Source organism: Lotus japonicus, chromosome 1 (genome assembly GCF_012489685.1).
Source record: "Lotus japonicus ecotype B-129 chromosome 1, LjGifu_v1.2".
Taxonomy (NCBI): domain Eukaryota; kingdom Viridiplantae; phylum Streptophyta; class Magnoliopsida; order Fabales; family Fabaceae; genus Lotus; species Lotus japonicus.
In genome coordinates this window covers 74,715,680-74,736,874 of record NC_080041.1, presented here as the reverse complement: position 1 = coordinate 74,736,874, position 21,195 = coordinate 74,715,680, and the positions used below count along the sequence as shown (strand labels likewise).

At 39.2% G+C, this 21,195-nt stretch overlaps 2 protein-coding genes across 2 annotated transcripts; both read left to right on the top strand.

The window, feature by feature from the left end:
* Window positions 1–1,793: 1,793 nt before the first annotated feature.
* Window positions 1,794–13,727, top strand: LOC130709978 (uncharacterized). Its single transcript, XM_057559120.1, has 12 exons — window positions 1,794–2,021; window positions 2,333–2,428; window positions 2,768–2,938; window positions 8,795–8,860; window positions 9,647–9,712; window positions 10,667–10,783; window positions 11,337–11,545; window positions 11,694–11,784; window positions 11,884–11,952; window positions 12,069–12,160; window positions 13,131–13,194; window positions 13,399–13,727. Exons 1-12 carry the CDS (start codon window positions 1,953–1,955, stop codon window positions 13,501–13,503), a joined length of 1,215 nt encoding a protein of 404 aa, XP_057415103.1. The 5' UTR covers window positions 1,794–1,952; the 3' UTR covers window positions 13,504–13,727.
* Window positions 13,728–19,562: 5,835 nt separating this feature from the next.
* LOC130746148 (uncharacterized) lies at window positions 19,563–20,534 on the top strand. The gene has a single exon (XM_057598696.1). It carries the CDS (start codon window positions 19,563–19,565, stop codon window positions 20,532–20,534), a length of 972 nt encoding a protein of 323 aa, XP_057454679.1.
* Window positions 20,535–21,195: the final 661 nt, after the last annotated feature.

Genomic DNA, 21,195 nt, shown 5'->3' with positions numbered 1-21,195 from the left:
TTAACCGTCAATTCACTTGAAATAAAGACGTTGGTTTCTTCATTTATACTCCATCCGTTCCTATTTAATTGTCAATTTTGAGTGGAAGCACATATATTAAGAGCGTGATTAATTTTTTTTCTATTTTATCCTTTAAAGTATGTGTTATCTCTCCTCATTTATTCTACTGATAAGAATATTTGTTGTAAAAATATTATTTAATGCTCTCTTAAAATACTAAGTGGACAGTTAAATAGAAAAAAAAATTCTTCAAATTTGACAGTTAAATATGAATGGAGGGAGTATATACAACTACATGGAACAACGTAATAGTAATTGTCTTGATATGTGAAAAGGAATGTCAATGGCAAGAGAGATGGTGGTGAAAAGGCCAAGCAGGAAACGCCAAAACTCTGGTTCCGTGAGGTCCCTTTAATTTAAATATAAAAAGCATTTGCATGCGACTTTCGATCGAAATCAAAGTGGAAGAGAATCTCACAGCTTTGGCAATTGTGTGTTGGTCAAAATCCTTCACTTGCAGCCTTTACAGCAATGCATTTTCTCCTCAATCTTTGCAATGCTGCCTATCTATCCTTATCATTATCAAAATCAAGAACCATTTTTGACTCTTTTGGTGGGAAAGAGAGAAGACGAAGGAAGGAGGAAGAGAAGGGCACAAAAATAATTTATAATTTGAGTTAGAGATTAAAAATTTATGTGAAAAGTAGAAATAATTTATAATTTTAGTTAGAGATTAAAAATTGATGTGAAAAGTATAAGCGACCAATATAGATGATAGATCTGATTAAGATAAAATTGATTTGTAGCCCACATTACACTAGTGACATAGTGACATATGCAGATGTCTTGCGTTTGTGGCAATTTTAGAGCGTGAAGAAGACGCGTTAATTTAAGTTTTTCACTTTGTGGCAGTCTAAAATCGTCACAAAATGAGTGTCTAAACACCACAAAATATTATGCGAATCAATGAGATGATTCTCATAATTGTCATGTGATTAATGATTGAGGAAAAATATGTCACATGTACCTTATGATTTCATAGATCATTATTTAAAGAAAAATAAATTCTAAGAACAAGAGCTATAAAATTAATAACATTTACAAAGGCCAATTATGAGAATCATCTCATTGATCAAATGTGAAAAACATTCATGAACTCTAAAAATAAGTCAAAATTACGATGAATAATACCAAATTTCTTTAACTTTTGTGATTGTTCATTGTGATTTTCTCTTTAATGTGATTTTTTAGGATGAAAACTCAGTAGCTTTTTTTTTTGTCTTTAAAGACTCAATAGTAGCTGCATGTAAATTAATTGAAAACAAAATTTTAAATAAATAATTGCTTTTTTTTGTCAAAGGAGAACATATTCCTCATTGATAATGGTGGAAAGCCAAACATATTACAAGTTGAACATAAACACGAGGCGCTCAAATGAGCCCAACCTGATGCCTTTACGACTCTAAAGGGGGAACTCAAGAAAGTTCACTTGCAACACCAAGGAGTGATACAGCAATGCAAAACAGATAAAACATTAAAATCAGAGCATGCTCACTCATGCCAGAACCAAAAATTAACGAAACTAATTCAATATGAAAAATAAATTCATGTGAGTGTTTTAATCTTTAGGCTTTCTTTGTCCAAAAATTTTAGGCCCAAACTGTTGGTAGGTAAATATTTTGACAGACAAAAACAAACAGTTATTGGGCCCGCTAACCATACTGGGAAGCCCAATAATGAAATCAAAAAGAAGTTCAACGACACCGTTTCGGGCAGCAAACAAAATCCAAAAACAACAATGAAGATGAACAAGACAGAAACCTAAACCTAAAACCCTGCATTGCTGAACCATAATTTAGGAACATTGTGTAGAGATAGAGAAACAGTGAGAGAATTTGAACTTGAAAGGACAACACTATCAGCTTCAGATCATCATTCTTCACTCATCAGAGATGGCTGCAGTTGATAGCAGAAAGAAATCGGTGGTTTTGGCTCTCTGCAAGCACCTTCAATTGGATTCTGTAAGTATATGCCATGCCATGCCCACCATTCTTTTCTTTTCATTTCTTCATAGAAATTTCCATTTATCACTTAAAAATCATTGCTTGTGGGGTTTGCTTCAATGGGCAGAACAAAACTAGTGCTGCACTCAACTGGGTTGGGGTTGCATTGCATGTAGGCTGCATTGTCATTGATTTTAGAGATCACTAGATCATTGTTTTTGTTATCCAACTAGTAATCTTGGTAGATAGTGAAAATGTTTGCTGAATTCACCATTTCAATGTGATAGATATATCTGATGGAAATTCTCGTGCTCTATCTTTGCTTGCAGAGTGTTATTCCAGCTGATAATTTTGATAATGATATTAAGACTCTTTACTTGAACATCGCAGCAGCATCTGGACAGGAGGTTAATCACTCTGTTGAGGTAAATGGCTATACCTCAGTTTGGCAACACCATTATATGCATTGATCACACCATTTTTATCATTCGGGGTTAAATGCTTCTGTGTCCTTGCTTATTTCTTCCCTATTTCTTTACTTTTTCTTCTTTCTTTGGATTAATACAGGATATTTAATACTCTCTGTATGTAGTTAAAAGCCCTTGATTCATCAAAAATTGATTATGATTTCGAGCATTGATATCAAATGCTGACCTTGGAATTGATATTTAATGTGTCATAGAAAAATTGATATGTTCCCCGGAACTTGTATGTTTTGCCCTCTTTCTGTCAATAATTCTGAGTTGTATATTCTTCATGTTTAGGTGTTGAAGTGGGTGGCATTCGCAGAAGCCTTCCCTGTGGCCCTTGACGCAAGCTTTGAGAATCTCAAGAAATTAAATGACGAACTGTCTGATAAGTCTGTGCTCCTGGGTAATGGATTGAAACCCTCTGAAGCTGATGTTGTAGTGTTTTCAGTGATTCATTCTTCCCTGGTAGGCACATTGTCATATTCATCATACGCTCATACTTACTATGCTTTTCGAAAATTAGAATAGTGTGATAGAAGAATCAGAGAAAAGAAAAAGAATTTGCATCTGAATATTTCACTATGATAAAACTGAATTGTACAATGAGAGATTGAATCCTTATATAGGATGCAGTGGCTTGTTGAACAAGCTAACTGAACAGTAACTTCCTCTAACAGAAAGATAACTGACTCTAACAAACTTGACAGCTGTATACAGCTGTTACTAACAGAAATTTCAGTTGTGTCCAGCTGGCATTCCAGCTGGCACACACTTACACATTGAAACCGATATTTTCATATCAACAATATACCTATACTCTCTAATACACCCCCTCAAACTGAAGGAGGTGACAAAAGCACTTGCTTGTCAACTACATTCAGTTTGTCCTTTAACAGTAGAAACCTAGTTGGGGAGAGGGCCTTAGTGAATATGTCTGCCTTTTGATGTTCAGAGGGTACATGTTGAACTAGAAGACTCTTATCTTGGACCTTTTCCCTTACAAAAAATATATCCATTTCCATATGCTTTGTGCGAGTATGCAATATCGGATTGTGTGTCAAAAGCACTGTGCTCATGTTATCACAATAGACTGTAGGAATAGTGAATGGAATTTTCAGTTCTGTCAGTAAGGATTGAACCCATAACAGTTCTGCAGTAGTATTGGCTAGGCTTCTATACTCTGCTTCAGTGCTTGATCTTGCAACTAAGGATTGCTTCTTGGCTGTCCAGGAAATGAGATTATAGCCTAGAAAAACACAGGACCCTGATGTAGACCTCCTATCATCAGGGTCAGATCCCCAATCAGCATCACAGTAGGCAATGAGAGGAAGAGGCCTGGTCATGGAACAAGGTTGAAGAAGAATACCATGAGTTAGAGTACCTTTGAGGTACCTCAGAATTCTTTTAACAGCCTTCCAGTGTTCCTCATGAGGTTGTGCCATGAATTGGCACACTTTGTTTACTGCAAAAGAGATTTCAGGCCTAGTAATAGTTGCATACTGAAGGGCACCAACCACACTTCTGTATTCAGTAGGATCCTTGAGAGCAGAACCTTCATTTTTGGACAGTTTGACTCCACATTGCATGGGAGTGGAAATGGCAGCTGCATCAAGCATGTTGACCTTAGTGAGGAGATCAGAAATATACTTGGTCTGATTGAGAAGCAAGTTGCCATTGGAAAGATGTGTGACTTGAACACCCAAAAAATAGTCCAGCTGACCCAATTGTTTGAGTGCAAAGATGGAATGTAATTGTGCTGTTAATTGTTGAATAAGTGACATAGAAGCCCCAGTGATGATGATATCATCTACATACACCAGCATATAGATACAGCCTTGAGAAGAATAGTAAGTAAACAAGGAAGGATCACACTTGCTAGCTTGGAAGCCAAACCTGATGAGAACCTCTTTTAGTCTATGAAACCAGGCCCTTGGAGCTTGCTTAAGACCATAGAGGGCCTTTTGCAGCTTGCAAACCAGATTCTTGTCCTTGTGTTCAAAACCAGGAGGTTGTACCATGTACACTTCCTCCTCTAACACTCCATTAAGAAAGGCATTATTGACATCTAGTTGTTGTAATGGCCAGCCCCTTGAAATGGCAAGAGAAAGAATGAGTCTTACTGTGATAGGCTTCACCACTGGTGAGAAAGTTTCAGAATAGTCAAACCCTTGAACCTGACTATATCCTTTGGCCACCAACCGAGCCTTATACTTGTTTATGGAACCATCTGGATTTTCCTTGATTCTGTAAATCCATTTGCAACCAACTGGTGTTCTATTAGCTGGAAGAGGAACAAGGGTCCAAGTGCCATTGTTCATAAGAGCTGTGTACTCTTCTTGCATAGCCTTATACCATTTAGTATCCTTCATTGCTTGCTTGACAGAAGTAGGTTCCAGGTGAGTGAGCAACAGTGTGGGTTGAAGTCTGGGTTTAACTATCCCATTTTTAGCCCTTGTTTGCATAGGATGAGTGTTGACAATCACTGGAGGAGCTGCAGCAACCACTGAAGCAGAGGTATCAGCTGACTGTGCAGAGGATGAAGGTACAGGTGGTGAAACAACTGCTGGAGTTGAAGTAGAAGGGTCATCAGCTGAGAGTGTAGCACTTGGAGGCTGCTGTTGTTGAGGAGAATCTTGTGGACCTGGTGAGGAATGACCAGAAGCTGCCAAAACAGGAGAACTAGGTGGTGCAGTGTGTGAAATTATTGGAATGGTAGATAAAGGATAAAATTCAGCTGAGGAAGAAGAAGAATGATCAGTAGGAAAAAGAATAGGATATGGAAAACGATGTTCATGAAAAAGGACATCTTTGGAGATATAAATTCTCCCAGATTGGTCCAAGCACTTATAGCCCTTGTGATTAATGGAATACCCTATAAACACACACTCTTTTGAATGTAAGGACAACTTATTGGAATTATAAGGTCTTAGAAAAGGAAAGCAAGCTGAACCAAAGACCTTGAGACTCTTAAAATCTGGATATTGACCATACAGTTTGAAGTAAGGACTAGCACCTTGCAATGTAGTAGTAGACATTCTGTTTATGAGATAAGTGGCAGCAAGAAAAGCATGATCCCAGAATTGCAAAGGCATTGAGGCATGAGATAACAAGGCTAAGCCAGTTTCAACAATGTGCCTATGCTTTCTCTCAACACTACCATTTTGATGGTGAGTGTGTGGACAGGTTAGTCTATGAATGATGCCTAACTTCTGAAAGTGTGAGGTCAAGGGTTTAAACTCCCCTCCCCCATCTGTTTGGACACTTTTAAGTTTGTGTCCAAACTGCAACTCAACCATGGCTTGAAAATTTATAAAAGTTGCACAAGTGTCTGACTTTTTCTTCAAGGGAAAAACCCAAGTATACTTAGTACATGCATCAACACATGTTAAAAAGTATAAAAAACCACAAGAGGATTCCAAAGAAGCTGGTCCCCACAAATCAGCAAAAACAAGCTCAAAGGGAGTATTGTAAACTGTATTGGAAGAAGAAGAAGGTAATCTATGAAGCTTACTTAAACAACAAGCTTTGCAAAATGAAAACACACTTTTATTGCTTGGAACAGAAATATTACACAAGGAAAGGGTTTGTTTAAGTACATCATGATGAGGATGACCTAATCTTGAATGCCACAAATCATAAACTGAAATACCACTACCACTATTACAAGAAACTAGATCAGAAACAGTAGATGAAACATTGACAGAATCAGCATTATTACATGGAACTAGACTAGGAACTATAGGAGAAACAGTTGCAGATTGCAAATCAATAGCAGGAGATGCTTTATTTGCTGCAGACTTGGAAGCTAAGCAAGCCTGGATAGAAGACAAAGGAGAAGAAGACTGTGGTTGTGAGCTGGCCTTGGTGAGTGGTCCATCAAAGTAATATAGACCATCATCTCCAACAGTACCAGTAAGAAGAAGTTCATAAGTGTCCTGATGATGAACAGAACAATGATTGGCATGAAAAGAGAAGAAAACATTGTTATCACGGGCGAAACGACTAACACTAACAAGATTTTTAGTTATAGAAGGCACAAGAAGAAGCTTTTTAAGAATTAAACTAGCTGTAGGATTAAAAGAAGAAGGAAGAAGAGCTGAACCTATAGACTGAATTGGCAGTCCCTGACCATTGCCCACCAAAAGCTGTTCTTGTGATGAAGATGGAACATGATCCACAAAAATGCCTGGATTATTAGTCACATGGTGTGTAGCTCCAGAATCAGGGCACCAAGTCACAGGTGAAGAGTGGTGTGCAGGAACAGTAGCTAACATAGCTTGAGGATGCATTCCAGTAGAGACCTGCTGCTGTGGTGGTCTAGGAAACTGAGGAGTTTGAGCAGTAGGTGCTGGAAACTGCCCCTGAGGAAGCCAAGGTCGAACAAAGGACATGCCAGCAGCTTGCATACCTTGCATATCAGTAGCATGTGAATAAGGAGTTGGTGGAATACACCAAGGTGACCATGGAGGCATGCTAGACGGTGAAAGAACACTAGAACCATACTGAGGAAGCATTGAATTGTATGGAGCATAAGGTGGAAACCCAAAATTGGCCATAGAGGGAAAACCCCCAAATTGCATTGGGGAAAACCCTAAATTGACTCCAGGAACAGAGAAATTGGAACCAGAATTCCCAGATTGTGCAGAATTAGCACTGGAATTAGCATTGGAACTAACTCCTGAGGGACGCGACCAACAAGATGCAGCGTCATGGCCCCATTTACTGCAGTAGGTGCATTGGACATTGCGTCCTCTCCCGCGACCACGCCCTCTGCCATAACCACCAGAATTGCGATTTTGTTCATCGCGATTTCCATATCCTGAGTCAACCGCAGTATCGACTGGCTGAGAGGGAGCGACACTGGTAGCAGGAGGTTGCGCCATCGTTGACGATGGTGCCGGAGCGGGCTGAGTCCACATAGCTTGTGGCGGCGGCGGCGCCGGAGCAGTGGAAGAAGAAGGTGAATTCTGCGCCTGTGCAAGAAACACCGCAGAAGTAGTGTCTGCGAGTTGTTTCTTCCTCATCCTGTCGAATCGCGCTTCATGCGAAATCACCATAGCTTCCACTTCTGAGATCGTGAAGTAGGTTGTTTGGTTGTAGATAACCGTCATCAAAGCACTGTATTCTTCAGAGAGTCCATCAAAAATTGCTTCTAGATGATCACGAAAGGTAACAGGTTCTCCAATCGAAGCAAGAGTATTCACAATCGTCTTGATTCGTTGCAGAAATTCAGAAGCAGTTTTTGTACCTTTTGTGATGTTCTTCAGTTCATTCCGCAACTGTGTTGACTGAGCTCTTGATTTGGCATTGAAAAACGAGTGGATTTCTTCCCAAACTTGATAGGAATGCACACATTGAATCACATTTGGAAGAATTGCAGGCGAAAGAGTAGAAAGAAGCCAGGTAAAGAGAAGAGAATCCTGTTGCTCCCAATCTGCAAACAGAGGATTCACATTTTCTGTGATTTTGTCTTCTTCAGTCAAGAATTTCTCAGGAATCATCGGTGGATCTTGCACAAATTTCTGAAGTTTGTGTGATCTGATGACTCCTTCCACTTGTTGTTTCCATGAATAGAAATTGGAATCATCAAGTTTGATGCTGAGCTTGTGCGAGAAAGCTTGAGAGAGAGAGCTTGAGGAAGAAGAAGAAGGCATAGAAGGTGATGAAGAATCCATAGCCATGGATCTTAGGCTCTTGATACCATGATAGAAGAATCAGAGAAAAGAAAAAGAATTTGCATCTGAATATTTCACTATGATAAAACTGAATTGTACAATGAGAGATTGAATCCTTATATAGGATGCAGTGGCTTGTTGAACAAGCTAACTGAACAGTAACTTCCTCTAACAGAAAGATAACTGACTCTAACAAACTTGACAGCTGTATACAGCTGTTACTAACAGAAATTTCAGTTGTGTCCAGCTGGCATTCCAGCTGGCACACACTTACACATTGAAACCGATATTTTCATATCAACAATATACCTATACTCTCTAATATAGTGAACTGCCTCTGGATTCCCCTGAGCCAATATAGTTTGGCCAGACAGGATTTTTTATTATTATTTTGCTTCTGCGTGTGTCTTTAATGGCTCTCTCATTCTTACTTCTAGCATACATCAATGTGAATAAGACTTTAGATTTGTGTTGATGATATATCTTGCCTTTGTGTTAGATCAATGTTATATCAATCTTCCTTTGTTTGCACCAAAGGGAAGGTGCTGATATAACTTTAATAACAGAGCAGAACAAATTTAATTGCTTAGTTGAATGAACATTAAACTTTTTAAGTTTTAACGAGATATATCTGGTTTGTTGCCAGATCAGTATTTCAGATACAGACAAGGAAAAGCTGCCACATGTTTTGAGATGGATGGACTACATCCAGGTATTGCTTCACCTTAAGCATGCTATGATTATATCTGTTTATGTTTTAGAGATTACTACATTGCCACTTAGTCATACACGATATTCCTTGATGAACAGTGCTTGTTTTATTTTCATCTTTTCATTTATACTACTAAAGGAAAAGTTCAAAAGCTAACTATATCTTTAAGTAGTACGAAAGTAGATCAATGGGCCTTGATATTTGATAGTTGATAATAAAAACTGGTTGATGCCTTCTTTTGATGTGATAGGAAATGGTTAAAAATCATGTTTTCTGCAATCTGAATCTTACTTAATCTGTACTTGTTTAATTCCACAACGGGCACCCATGAACCCAAGTCCATCCGAACATTTTCTGTTTCAGCCTATGACATATTTGCTAGGCAGAGATAAGGTAATCTGATGATTGAGTACCCTCTGTTTATTACCGAGGAGACACCTTCTCTACTGTATGCATATGAGTGTTTGCATTTCCTTGCTGACAATTTCATTCTGATGCGAGCTTGATCATCTAGGACGTCAAGGCTGCAGCTCTAAATGGTTGAGATCCTTGCATGAAATTAATTTGATTTCTTAACAGTTTTATAAGCAGTATGTTAATTAGCAAGTTGACTAAATAATCAGCATGTGTTTATCCTATTCTCCTCCTCCTCCTCCTCCTCCTCCATGTCATTGCACTTTTGCCTAGCTATGTTAAACTTTCACTATATAAATATTATTTCATTTTTTTCTCACCTTTGTGGAAAAACCATTTATTAGTTGTTCTGATTGATTGTTTTGTCATCAGCACAAGCAGGAGCTTATAGGTTTATTCGAGGAAATATTGTTGCAGAAGCCTGATTTTGATCCCCCGGTGAGAAATCATACCCTTATTACTTCTAAAGTGTTTTCTTCATAGCTTAACAAAGATAAGCCCCAATGTCCACTGCCGGATTTTATTTTTAGGCATTGGTTTGCTCAATATTTTAGATAATATAGTAAAAATAAAAGTAGGTTATGATGGTAGTTTTTCGTTTGTTTGATGTTTTAGATTTCAACAGTCCATTAAAGAACCAAATATCAATTATCTACAACAAAAATAGATTAAATTACCCTTTGGTCCTTGAAAATGTTATTTAATATGTTTTTGACGGGGTCCACTCTGTAAAGAATTTTCATGGTGACTTGGTAGTTGACATGACCCAACTATTTGCTGATGTGGCATACATTCTCCATCTATTACTTGACTTAGTTTTGGGTGATTTTGGTCCCAATTGAAACAAAACTTGGTGTTGAAAGACCTGTTGAATTTGTGTGAGTGTGTTTTCATGGGCTAAGGAATAATCATGTGCTTTTTGGGAACTCACAAATCTCAATGTAATTTAACCTGAAACGTCTAGTATGCTAGTTATATTAGTTAAAATGTAGACACTGATAGGCCTAGTATTAAGTACTAGGTTTTAATGTAATATTTTGATGTAATCTGACTTGGTGCTTAGTTCCTGAAGTATATAGCTTTTGTCTTTTGGTTTGCAAATGCCACTCTATCTACTGCTATAAAATCTGAAAGTGTAACTATAAAACCTTGAATTTGAAAGTGTGACTAGAAAACCTCAAATATCAACTACTTCTACAATTTAATGGCCTTCACTTTGTTGTTGAATGAAGTATCCTTTAAGAATTACAAAATCTCTTTAGAATGAATGGTGTTTTCATACCCGTCGACTTGTCTTCAGAAGTTATAATTTGCACCTTAAGACATGCATATAGGGATTTGTCAAGTTTAAGGTTAGTCCCTTACTTTTTTCAGTTTCCCCTCTTTTTGCAGGTAACAAAATCTATTGGAGCTGTGGAAGCTGATTCAAAAACTAACAAGACTGAGCAAAGCATAAAGAATACAAACAAGCCAGAAGCAGACATAAGCAAGGATAAAAACAAAGCTGAGGTAAGTTGATCTTTTTCTTTTCGATAAGACCAGTGTTAATTCCTTTTATATAATGCTTTTATTTTTGTCCATAGGAGGAGAACCTTAGGTATTATGACATGACAGTATGCGGTTATGTGAGTGATACAAAGGCTTGTGGGGAAAAATGTAGGTTAGTCGGTGTTGTCCATGTTGGGTAGACAACTGTTATATTACACCCATCTTGATCCTTATCTTTAGGTATGTTTAGTAATTTTATATTTTAAAATTTAACATCTTAGTCAAAATCCGACAACAGTAGTTTTGTCGGTAAAATGACACAGTAAGAAACCAAGAACAGTAAATCAATTTAAAATCCTTATTTAGTTTCAGTCTGACAATTCTTGATGTAGAAGACTGGAAATGCTGGTGTGTGATAACATTCATTTATGAATTTCCTTCAAGGTTGGTATTTATATGCACAGTCAGATATATGTTACTAGAGAAGATCGAGTTAGTTGTTGTACTTTTGTTATTTCAATTTAATACTGTTGCTTCACTCTGGATTTACTTTTAATTTCATTTGTTTTGAAAGATTAAGGAAAAGTCAACAGGAGACAAACAGCCTAGTAAACCCAAGGCAAAATCTGCTGATAAAGAGGGGGCTGAGAAACAACCAAGTAAACCCAAGGCAAAATCTTCTGATAAAGAGGTGGCTGAGAAAGATAATGAAGTCAGTGTCAGTTTGCTTAATATTCAAGTTGGACTAATTCGCAAAGCTTGGAAGCATCCATCTGCAGATAGGTTCTTTCGCATATCTTTACGATAAAAATCTTTTATAATTAAACAGAATGTTAAGCTGGCAGTAAAAGAATTGATACTTCTGTACTTTGATAACATGTTTAGCACCTGTTTAGATAAATATTGATATCAATGGACTTTAATGTTGCAGTTTGCTAGTTGAGGAGATAGATGTTGGGGAAGCCAAATTGCGGCAGGTAGTCAGTGGTTTGGCAAAGTATTGCACTCCTGATGATTTGACGGTAATATAGTTACCTTATTAAGTGTGATGATTGGTTGTATTCATTTTGAATTGTAATAGACTCTTCCTTATGGTCGATCTGTTTGACTTTACTGCACAGAACCGACGTGTTGTACTCATTACTAATGTTAAGCCTGGAAAACTGCGGGATGTGATGTCTGAAGGACTGGTATTTGTTTTTATTTATCATGCTCATACTTATTACACAAGTTACATTGTTTTGCAGTATGTGTCTCATGGTTAAGTAGTCTTATTGGCTGTGTATGTATTTGGCTCCTCTTTCAGGTCTTGTGTGCTTCCAATGAAGGTCCCACAGTTGTGGAGCCCTTGCTTCCTCCAGAAGGAGCTAAAATTGGGGAGCGAGTTACTTTTTCCGGGTATGCTATTCCAAATTATTTTGACAAGGCAGTCAGACATGTATTTCCTACTTGAGTAGCTTGCTCAAATCCTCTAGATAAAGTATTTGAAGTGAGCATCACTATTCCATCCAACTATATCTTAGCTGGTAGCTCAGAAGTTCTTAGTTTCATGGTCTTCGACTAGTTCTAAACTAGGTTATTTTTAATTAGAAGTAGGTAACAGGCTAACCTAGTATGGACCAGCCCAACCTGATATGGGTTGTTAATAAATGATCTTGGTGAGTTTGAATCCTGTTCTCACAATATGGGTCATTGAGCCATTTAGGCATGGAAACTTTTTTTTAATCGTTGAACAAGAGAGCTAGTTTTAAAAGAGATTGGTTAGCAGGCTAGTTCTTTGGTTTGTTGTCCATAATGGACCTGGTTCTTAAAGTTGTGCTTAACAGGCCTGCAAAAATATCTGGTTCTAAACTGCATGGGATGCAGGTTGAATGGGAAAGCCCTTATTGAATAATGACAATTTCTTTCCCTTTTTGATTGCCCATTGTCTTAAACGGGAGCAATTTACCTTGAATTATGTCGCAAAGTAGAAAGGAGACAGATTATGTTTACGAACCCATATAGTTTTGATATATCCTCTTTATAGTTTGCCAAATACCGTGTCACCTTGTAATGTATACCTATACGCCATCGGGTCTGGAGAGTGGAGACATCACTTAATCATCATAATAAGCTCAATTTTCATTGTAAGGATCACCTAGCCATCAGGAAAATTGAATTGTAGAAAACTAAGATAGAGAGAGGTCCCGTTTTAACGTATATCAATCCATTGATTGACGAATGCGTTTTCATTATTACAAGTTACAACTGTGTAGCCCTTACTAGAAACTGCATATTATTAAAAAAAAATTGTCTTATTGTTTGTACTTGGATATAATTTGCTTGAGATAATCAGCTTTAGCTTATATTTGTCATTCTTTGAATTTAGGTTTGATGGAAAGCCAGAAGATGTACTTAATCCAAAAAAGAAACAATTGGACAAGATTACACCGGTAATTTCTACCCACTTTGTTTTCATATTTCTCTCTTCTATTCGCATCATATCACCTATTATATCTCTCCGTTCTCTCCTGTTCCTATCTCTCTGGTTGTGGGGTGGAAATGTCATATTTTCCTTTTCAAACATCGTCATGTCAATATGTCATCATACTTGAAGTTATGATGTTCAGAAGCTCACGGGTTGTTTGTCCATGCAGTATCTTTTCACTGATGACAAAGGTGTGGCTACATTCAAGGGAATTCCATTTATGACTTCTGGTGGACCATGTACATCATCCATTTCCAGAGCAACTGTAAAATGAAGATGTGGCCCTTTCATTGCTGTTTTGACTACACAGATTGTGTTGGTACCACAAAATATTTTGAGTTTTGAGCTTCGTAAATTCACATAACTATTTTGTTGCACCTGCTTTACGTGGGTATTAAATGCTACAAATGCAACTAAGTGTCAAAAAGTAACTTTTTTGCATTGCAAAAGGAAACAAAGTGTTTAAAATTATAGGAGTACTTACAATCTTTCAACTAACCAAGATTGTCTCTTATCTATTGGTCTTAAATTCCCGAATCTAATGACTCGATTTAATACTATGAAAAGAACTCAAGAATTAAAAATTTACACTAACCAAACTCGATGTGTGTTGTGACATGGACTTACTAGCTACAATGGGACAAGTTACCCTCTAGCAACCCATAACTTCTAAACGAGTTACTACCATAACTAGAGACCTGATCTATCAGATTGAGATTCATATGACAGATCTAGGAACCAAACTCAATATCAACATTCGTTTAGAATTTTCCAGGGAAGAACTATAACAACCGATAAGGTTCAAATAAGACATATATACAAGCTACTATAGATACAGGTTGCACTAAAATTTACATTTGATCTATTTAATATGTTCACAAAAATTAATGGGAAGGAAAAAGCAGCACATAATGTAAATAAGGATGGCTTCTGCTATGATTTGCTTAAGATTTCTCTACCTGCATTGTAGAACGGTAGTTCTCCTTCTATCGTATCATTTTTTCCCATACTCTATCTTGGATAAAGTCGAATAATTGCCTCTTAGACCAATTTGACGAAGGTAGGAAGTCTCAAGTATTTGGAGTGATTGTCTACAACCACCAATGAAACTCTCTTTTCAGAACACCCGTCATTTTGTAGTATTTTTTAGTACTTACAAGCAGGGGCGTAGCCAACATTTTGATATGGGGGGACCAGGATTGAACGGTGTATGTTTTGACACGTTGAACAAAAAATCGTTGTGAACAAATTTAAAATTTAAGGGAAATTAATTACTTCTATTCACTATAATTTTGTCTTACCGTGACTTCCTTCTAATGTGTATCAAACATGCATTATGATTTTTAAGAAGAAAAAAATTCACAAACACTACATATGCAAGATACATAATAAAATTTTATAGTTAGAAGACATATATAACTATAACTAGTTTAAGTATAATGGATACTAACTAACTGTTTTTTGAAACCGTAAGTAAAAAAAAAAAGGAGCAAGTGTGTGTTTGTCATCTTAAAAAGTGATAGAAAAAAATAATGATAATCATTCACACTCATTTGAGTTTTTTTATTTGATACCAAGAAAGTTATTTACTAAGCTTGATGATATTTTGTTCAATAGTGCACGTTTAATAACATATATATAATATCATCACATCCTAAAAAATGAGGTCTGCTAGGGTTTTCACATCCCAGGTTGACCAGCTGCCAAACCTGCCATAGACCGACACAGTGGTAAACGTGAGAACGTGGGGGATCAGCGCCGCTTCTTCTCGTGGTGCTCTCTAGTCTTCCCTCTGTTCTGGTTTCCTTTTGCAGCCACGAGTTTCAAGAGATTTTTCTCTCCAAGTTTAGAAACCCTTTTTGCAAAGTTTCAAGAGATTTTTTCTCCTCTCCTTTTCTCCCTGTGAACTCGCACCAGACCCCATGGCCGATATGGCATATGAAGAGATGATCCCGGACTTCGATCTAGAAGGTGATGAAACAGTTACTCTGGACATTGATGAGGTAGAGGTCGACCCAAACCTAGGGGTTGATGTTTGGCTCGTGGCAAGGGTCTTGACTTAGAACAGAATTGAACCAAGAGTTTTCCGGAGCGTTATGTGTCGCTACTGGGAATCCAGGAACTGCCAAGACATCTGTCATGTTGGCCCGAACCTATTTTCCATCAAGTTTGCATCAGCAAAGGACAGGGACCTCGTGCTCAAGGGGGGACCGTGGTTCTTTAGCCGGCAGCTCATTGCCCTGGCTGTGTTCGACATTACCGTGAATCCAACAACTATTCCTATAACCTGAATCCCCTTCTGGATTCAGGTGCATGGTTTGTCGTACACGCTCTGCACGGAGAAGATGGCTCGTTCAATAGGGGAATCTCTGGGAGGTTTCATTGACTGGGATAAGTACAAGGGTAACCGGTACGGAGTTTGCCTACGTATACGAGTGTGGCTGAGCATCGACACGCCGCTTAAAAGAGGACAAATGGTTACCGTGAAAGGGAAGAACGCTACGAAGGTTGCATTCAAATATGAGAAGTTGATTAATTTTTGTTACCGTTGTGGTAAGCTGGACCATGTGATCAAAGATTGTGAGAAACAAGATGATGGTGGTGCCAACAAATATGGCAACTGGCTTAGGACTGATTCAGAAGTTGATCGCCGCTATGGAGGCCGTCGGGATGATGCTAGCTATGAAGAGGAAGAGGAACAGATAGAGAAGCCGGAAGATGAGGATAATATGGAGGAACGAAGTGTTTCTTTGCCAAAGATTGATGAAACAGGTGTGAAAGAGCCCAACAAAACTGCTCCTCCCGCCCAAAGGGAACCAAACCAAGATGCAAAAGGTACAACGAATAAAGGGACAAAAGGAAGAGGTGATACCAAGAATAAAGATATTTTGATAGAAGGGAAGAAGCATGAGGGTAGCAGCAAGGGAAAGCCAAATGACTTTGAATTCCGAAGCCCACATTCTCTATACAAACAAACAGGGAAAGGTCCAAGGAATGCAGCACGAGGTGTAGTTATAAAAGAAGGTGGGGGAAAGGTTGATAAGCATGGTTACACTCCCATGAAGCGGCCGAGTGGGTCCTCTTCCATACTAGGGCCGTTGGGCACCGGTTTTTCACCTCCTTTGAAGAAAAAGAGCACTGATATTGGATTGGGATTGGCGGAGACTGCAGACGAGCAGTCCCGCCCACCTCAATGAAGATTCTAGCGTGGAACTGTCGTGGGCTTGGGAACCTACAGACAGTACGGGTTTTGAAAAAACTCATCCACTCCAAAGATCCCGATGTGGTCTTCCTTTCGGAAACCAAGTTGTACACCTCTGAGGCTTTACGTCATATAGGTATGTGTGGTTTGTCTAATATTTTTCCTGTTCACTGTGCAGGTCGTGGGCGCTCTAGAGCAGGTGGCTTGTGCTTATGGTGGCGTAGTGATCTCCAGTTGGAAGTTATAAATGCATCTTTGCATCATATTTTGTGCACTATTTTGCACCCTGAGGACCAGACTCCTATGTCTATGGTCGGTATATATGGCTTTCCTGAGGAAGGACGGAAACAAGAGACTTGGAACCTTGTCAAAGGTTTAATTTCTGATGCTTCTGCAGCTTGCCTGGTTATTGGAGATTTTAATGACATTCTAGAGCCATCTGACAAGAAGGGAGGTGATTTGCCTAATCTTAGACATATACAGTGGTCCTCTGACATGCGATCAGAAATGGGCTTGCATAATGTTGATTTCACCGGTAACAAATTCACCTGGTCCAACAATAGGGATCCAGGGAACATTCTTGAGAGAATTGATTTTGTGTTGGTTAATGAGGATTGGGATAGATTGTGTCCGGTCTCTTCAGTGACACATTTCATGAGGCACCAATCTGACCATAGCCTTATTTTGCTGTGGTGTGGGAATCGGAGGCCGCAGAAAGAGGTGAAGAGAACACGTATGTTTCGTTTTGAGGAGATGTGGCTTAGAGAAGGGGAGAAGTGTGCTGAAATTGTGACAGAGACTTGGTGTGCCGGGGGTGATGATGTTCTATCCCGTTTGTCAGGGGTTAGCAGGGCTCTAGATGGGTGGGGGAAGGCAAAATTTGGGGACTTGCCTAGAAAGATACGTGATCAGAGTAAACTAGTGGATGACCTTCAGAAGAAAACACAAACAGAGCAAGTAATATTGGCCACAAGAGAGGCTAGCAAGGAGCTGGATTCCTTACTTGAACAGGAAGAGATTTGGTGGAGCCAGAGGTCTAGAGCTACTTGGCTTAAGCACGGGGACCGAAACTCGAAGTTTTTCCATCAAAAGGCGTCCCAGAGAAGGAAAAGAAACATGATAGAGCTTATTAGAGATGACAGAGGAAGAAAGTATGAGGATGATAGTGACATTTCGAGTGTCCTTATGGACTATTTTACTCATTTGTTTTCAACCTCCCACCCTTCGGGTATCGAGGAAGTTTCCTCTCTTGTTGCAGGTCGTATTACTACAGTACACTTGGGGATCCTGGGCGAGCCTTTCACGAGGGAAGACATAGAGGAAGCTCTTTTTCAGATGCACCCAACAAAGGCTCCGGGAGAGGATGGCCTCCCTGCCCTATTTTATCAAAAATTCTGGCATGTGATTGGGGACGATGTAGCTGAGTTCTGTTTGAAAATTTTGAGCGGAGTGGTGTCTCTAGGTACGATCAATCATACTTTACTGGTCCTTATCCCAAAAATAAAAAAGTCTGAACATGCAACACAATTTAGGCCAATAAGCCTCTGCAATGTAATATTTAAGATTGTTACTAAGGTCTTGGCTAATAGACTTAAACTGATCTGCCTGATTTGATTAGTGAAAGCCAAAGTGCTTTCGTTCCAGGAAGGATGATAACTGATAATGCTTTAATAGCATACGGATGTTTTCACTATATGAAGAAAAGAATCTCGGGCCGAAATGGCATTATGGCGCTAAAACTGGACATGTCCAAAGCGTATGACCGTATTGAATGGTCTTTTCTTGAGTCAGTGTTACGAAGCATGGGATTTCCGGATAATTGGGTAAGCCTGATTATGAACTGTGTGACATCTGTGTCCTTTTCTATCTTGCTAAATGGGAACCCCTAGCCAAGGTTTGCTCCTTAGCGAGGCCTAAGGCAAGGGGATCCGTTGTCCCCTTATCTTTTTATCCTTTGTGGAGAAGTTTTTTCAGCTTTGATTGAACGAGCTATGTTGTCATCTAAGATTAGTGGTATTAAAATTAGTCGGCACACGCCTGTTATTTCTCATTTGCTTTTTGCAGATGACAGTGTCTTGTTTGCACGAGCGACGGTAGAGGAGGCCCAATGTGTGAAAAACATTCTTGGGACCTATGAGCGTGCCTCTGGCCAGATGATAAACTTTGACAAGCCAATGCTTTCTGTGAGCCGAAATGTGGCTAATAATCGTTTTCATGAGCTTGAACAGCTATTGAGGGTAAAGGCGGTGGAAAGCTATGACAGATATTTGGATTTGCCGACTATCATTGGTAAGTCAAAAACCCACATTTTCAATTTTGTCAAAGATAGAGTCTGGAAAAAACTTAAAGGCTGGAAAGAAAAATTCCTTTCGAGAGCTGGGCGTGAGGTTTTGATTAAGTCAGTAGCCCAGGCTATTCCCTGCTATGTTATGTCGTGCTTTATTTTACCTGATGCTATTTGTGCAGATATTGACAGTATGATAACTCGATTCTATTGGGGTGGGGATCCTGCTAAGCGTGGCCTTCATTGGACAAAGTGGGAAAACTTGAGCAAAAGTAAAGCAGAGGGAGGCCTAGGCTTCCGAGATTTCAAATCTTTTAATATGGCCTTAGTGGCAAAAAATTGGTGGCGTATCTATACTCCCCCAGAGAGCTTGGTTGCTAGAGTATATAAAGGAGCTTATTTTAATACCTGCTCCATGCGTGAGGCTAAAAAAGGTTATCGTCTAAGCTATGCATGGACGAGTATCCTGAAAACGGCTTGGATGTTTGAGCGAGGAGGGATTTGGAGGATAGGTGATGGGTCCACGGTTAACATATGGACGGACAATTGGGTACCGGGAGAAGCTACCCTTGTTTGCCGCCAAGATTTGGTTGACGAGTATAATTTAATTTATGTGTCATCTCTTATTGACCCTGCCAACAATTGTTGGAAGCAAGACTTGATTGAAATGGTCTTTAACCCAAGTTCCGCGGATAGAATCTTATCAATTCCTCTAGGGATGCATGGGGGCATGAATGCTTTATGTTGGCCTGACTCCACTAATGGATAGTACACGTCCAAGGGAGGCTATAATTTCATGCGGCAGTTGATTGCTAGAGACCAAGCGACATCCTCGTCTTCGTCCAAAATGGAGCCTCGGTTTTGGAAGGATTTCTGGGCAACTAGAGCCTTGCCCCGGTGCAAAGAGACTTGTTGGCGTGCGATTTCTGGGTACTTGCCGCTGAACGAGCGTTTGTTTCATCGCCGTGTTGACGTTGATCCCGGGTGCAACTTCTGTGCTTCAGCGATGGAACATGAGGATCATCTCTTTTTGCTTTGCCCAACAACGAAGAGAGTGTGGCTCGCGTCTCAGATTGGTGTGAGGGGGGACTCTTTTTCGTCGTTCCGAGAGTTTTGGAGGGTCGTGATTCAGCTTGGTGACGACGAGGTTGCTGCCATGGCCCAGTCGATTGTCTACGCTCTTTGGGAAGCACGGAATCATAAATGCTTTCAGCAGCGAGAGGTGATCACGGATGTTGTCCTTGGACGTGCGCGTGCTCTCATGGAGGAGGTCCAGGTTCGCGACCAAGCTAGTGCACCAGCAGTGGCTTTCCCTGCGCGTTGGAGGAGACCTGGTCCAGGTATTATAAAATGCAATTTTGATGCATCTTTCCTTGTTGATGGTCCAGCTGGGATGGGCATGGTGGCGAGGAATAGCGAGGGAGAAGTTATGGCAGCAGCTTGCTCCTATCCTCTCTCTACTATTTCTCCCTTGCTGGCGGAGGCCCTGAGCATGAGGTGGACTATGCAATTGGCTATTGATTTAGGATTTCGCCGGATCTTACTGGAAACTGATTGTCTACAACTTTTCAAGGCTTGGAAAGCGAAGGAGGCCGGCAGATCATATCTTAGTTCTATTATTTCAGATTGTCGTTTATTAGTTTCTGCGTTTGATTATGTTAATCTTAGTTTTGTTAGACGTACGGGTAACACTGTTGCAGACTCTTTGGCTAGGAACGCTGCAACCTATGCTGGTTTTGTATGGGTTGAAGAAGTTCCTGATGCCGCTCTTCCTTTCGTTATTTCTGATGTAACTCTTCTGGAGCCAATTGGCATTTAATAGAATTGCAGTTTACTTTCAAAAAAAAAAAAAAAACGATAGGGTCTCGGATCCTGTATAACTCAATTTTGCTATTTTTATGAGTTAAAATACCACGCAATCATGCATCAACTGTAAAAAAAAATAAAAACAATTGGACGAAGGGTGGGGTCATATGTGTATGTGTGTAACTGTGAGAGTACATATTAGCAATAGCAAGCACTGATACGTATATATATGCAGGTATAAAAAAATTGAAAATTGGGGAAGGGAGGGGCCAGGGCCAGGCCACCCCTTCCCTCCGCCCCTGCTTACAAGGTATCTTTCATTGGAGATAATTATGTTTGAGGCAGAAACATTCACATTATGATGAAGCTAACTATCTCAACATGAATTTTTTTCATCCATAAGATTCGAACCGGAGACCTACCTTAAGGAAAATTAAAAACATATCACTTTAACTAACCACCCATTAGTTGTCATGTTGTAGTTAGGAAATATTAAAAATTGTACATATAAGACTTATGATTCAGTTATATTTATCATTTGTTTGCATCATCATTTTCTATTCACATATTTCTTTTCTTTCGATCATATCATTAATCACATCTTTTACTTGTTCATTATTTCTTTCTTTTTTCTCTGCTCAATTTCCACTTAAATTTTTGTCATTAAATGATAG

Excerpts from the sequence above, each read along its gene's own strand:
- LOC130709978 (XM_057559120.1), top strand. The coding sequence starts at position 1,953 with ATGGCTGCAGTTGATAGCAGAAAGAAATCGGTGGTTTTGGCTCTCTGC. Across the intron at positions 8,861-9,646 it reads GATGGATGGACTACATCCAG|CACAAGCAGGAGCTTATAGG; the intron begins GTATTGCTTCAC and ends TTTTGTCATCAG. Across the intron at positions 11,953-12,068 it reads ATGTGATGTCTGAAGGACTG|GTCTTGTGTGCTTCCAATGA; the intron begins GTATTTGTTTTT and ends CTCCTCTTTCAG.
- LOC130746148 (XM_057598696.1), top strand. The coding sequence starts at position 19,563 with ATGGAGCCTCGGTTTTGGAAGGATTTCTGGGCAACTAGAGCCTTGCCC.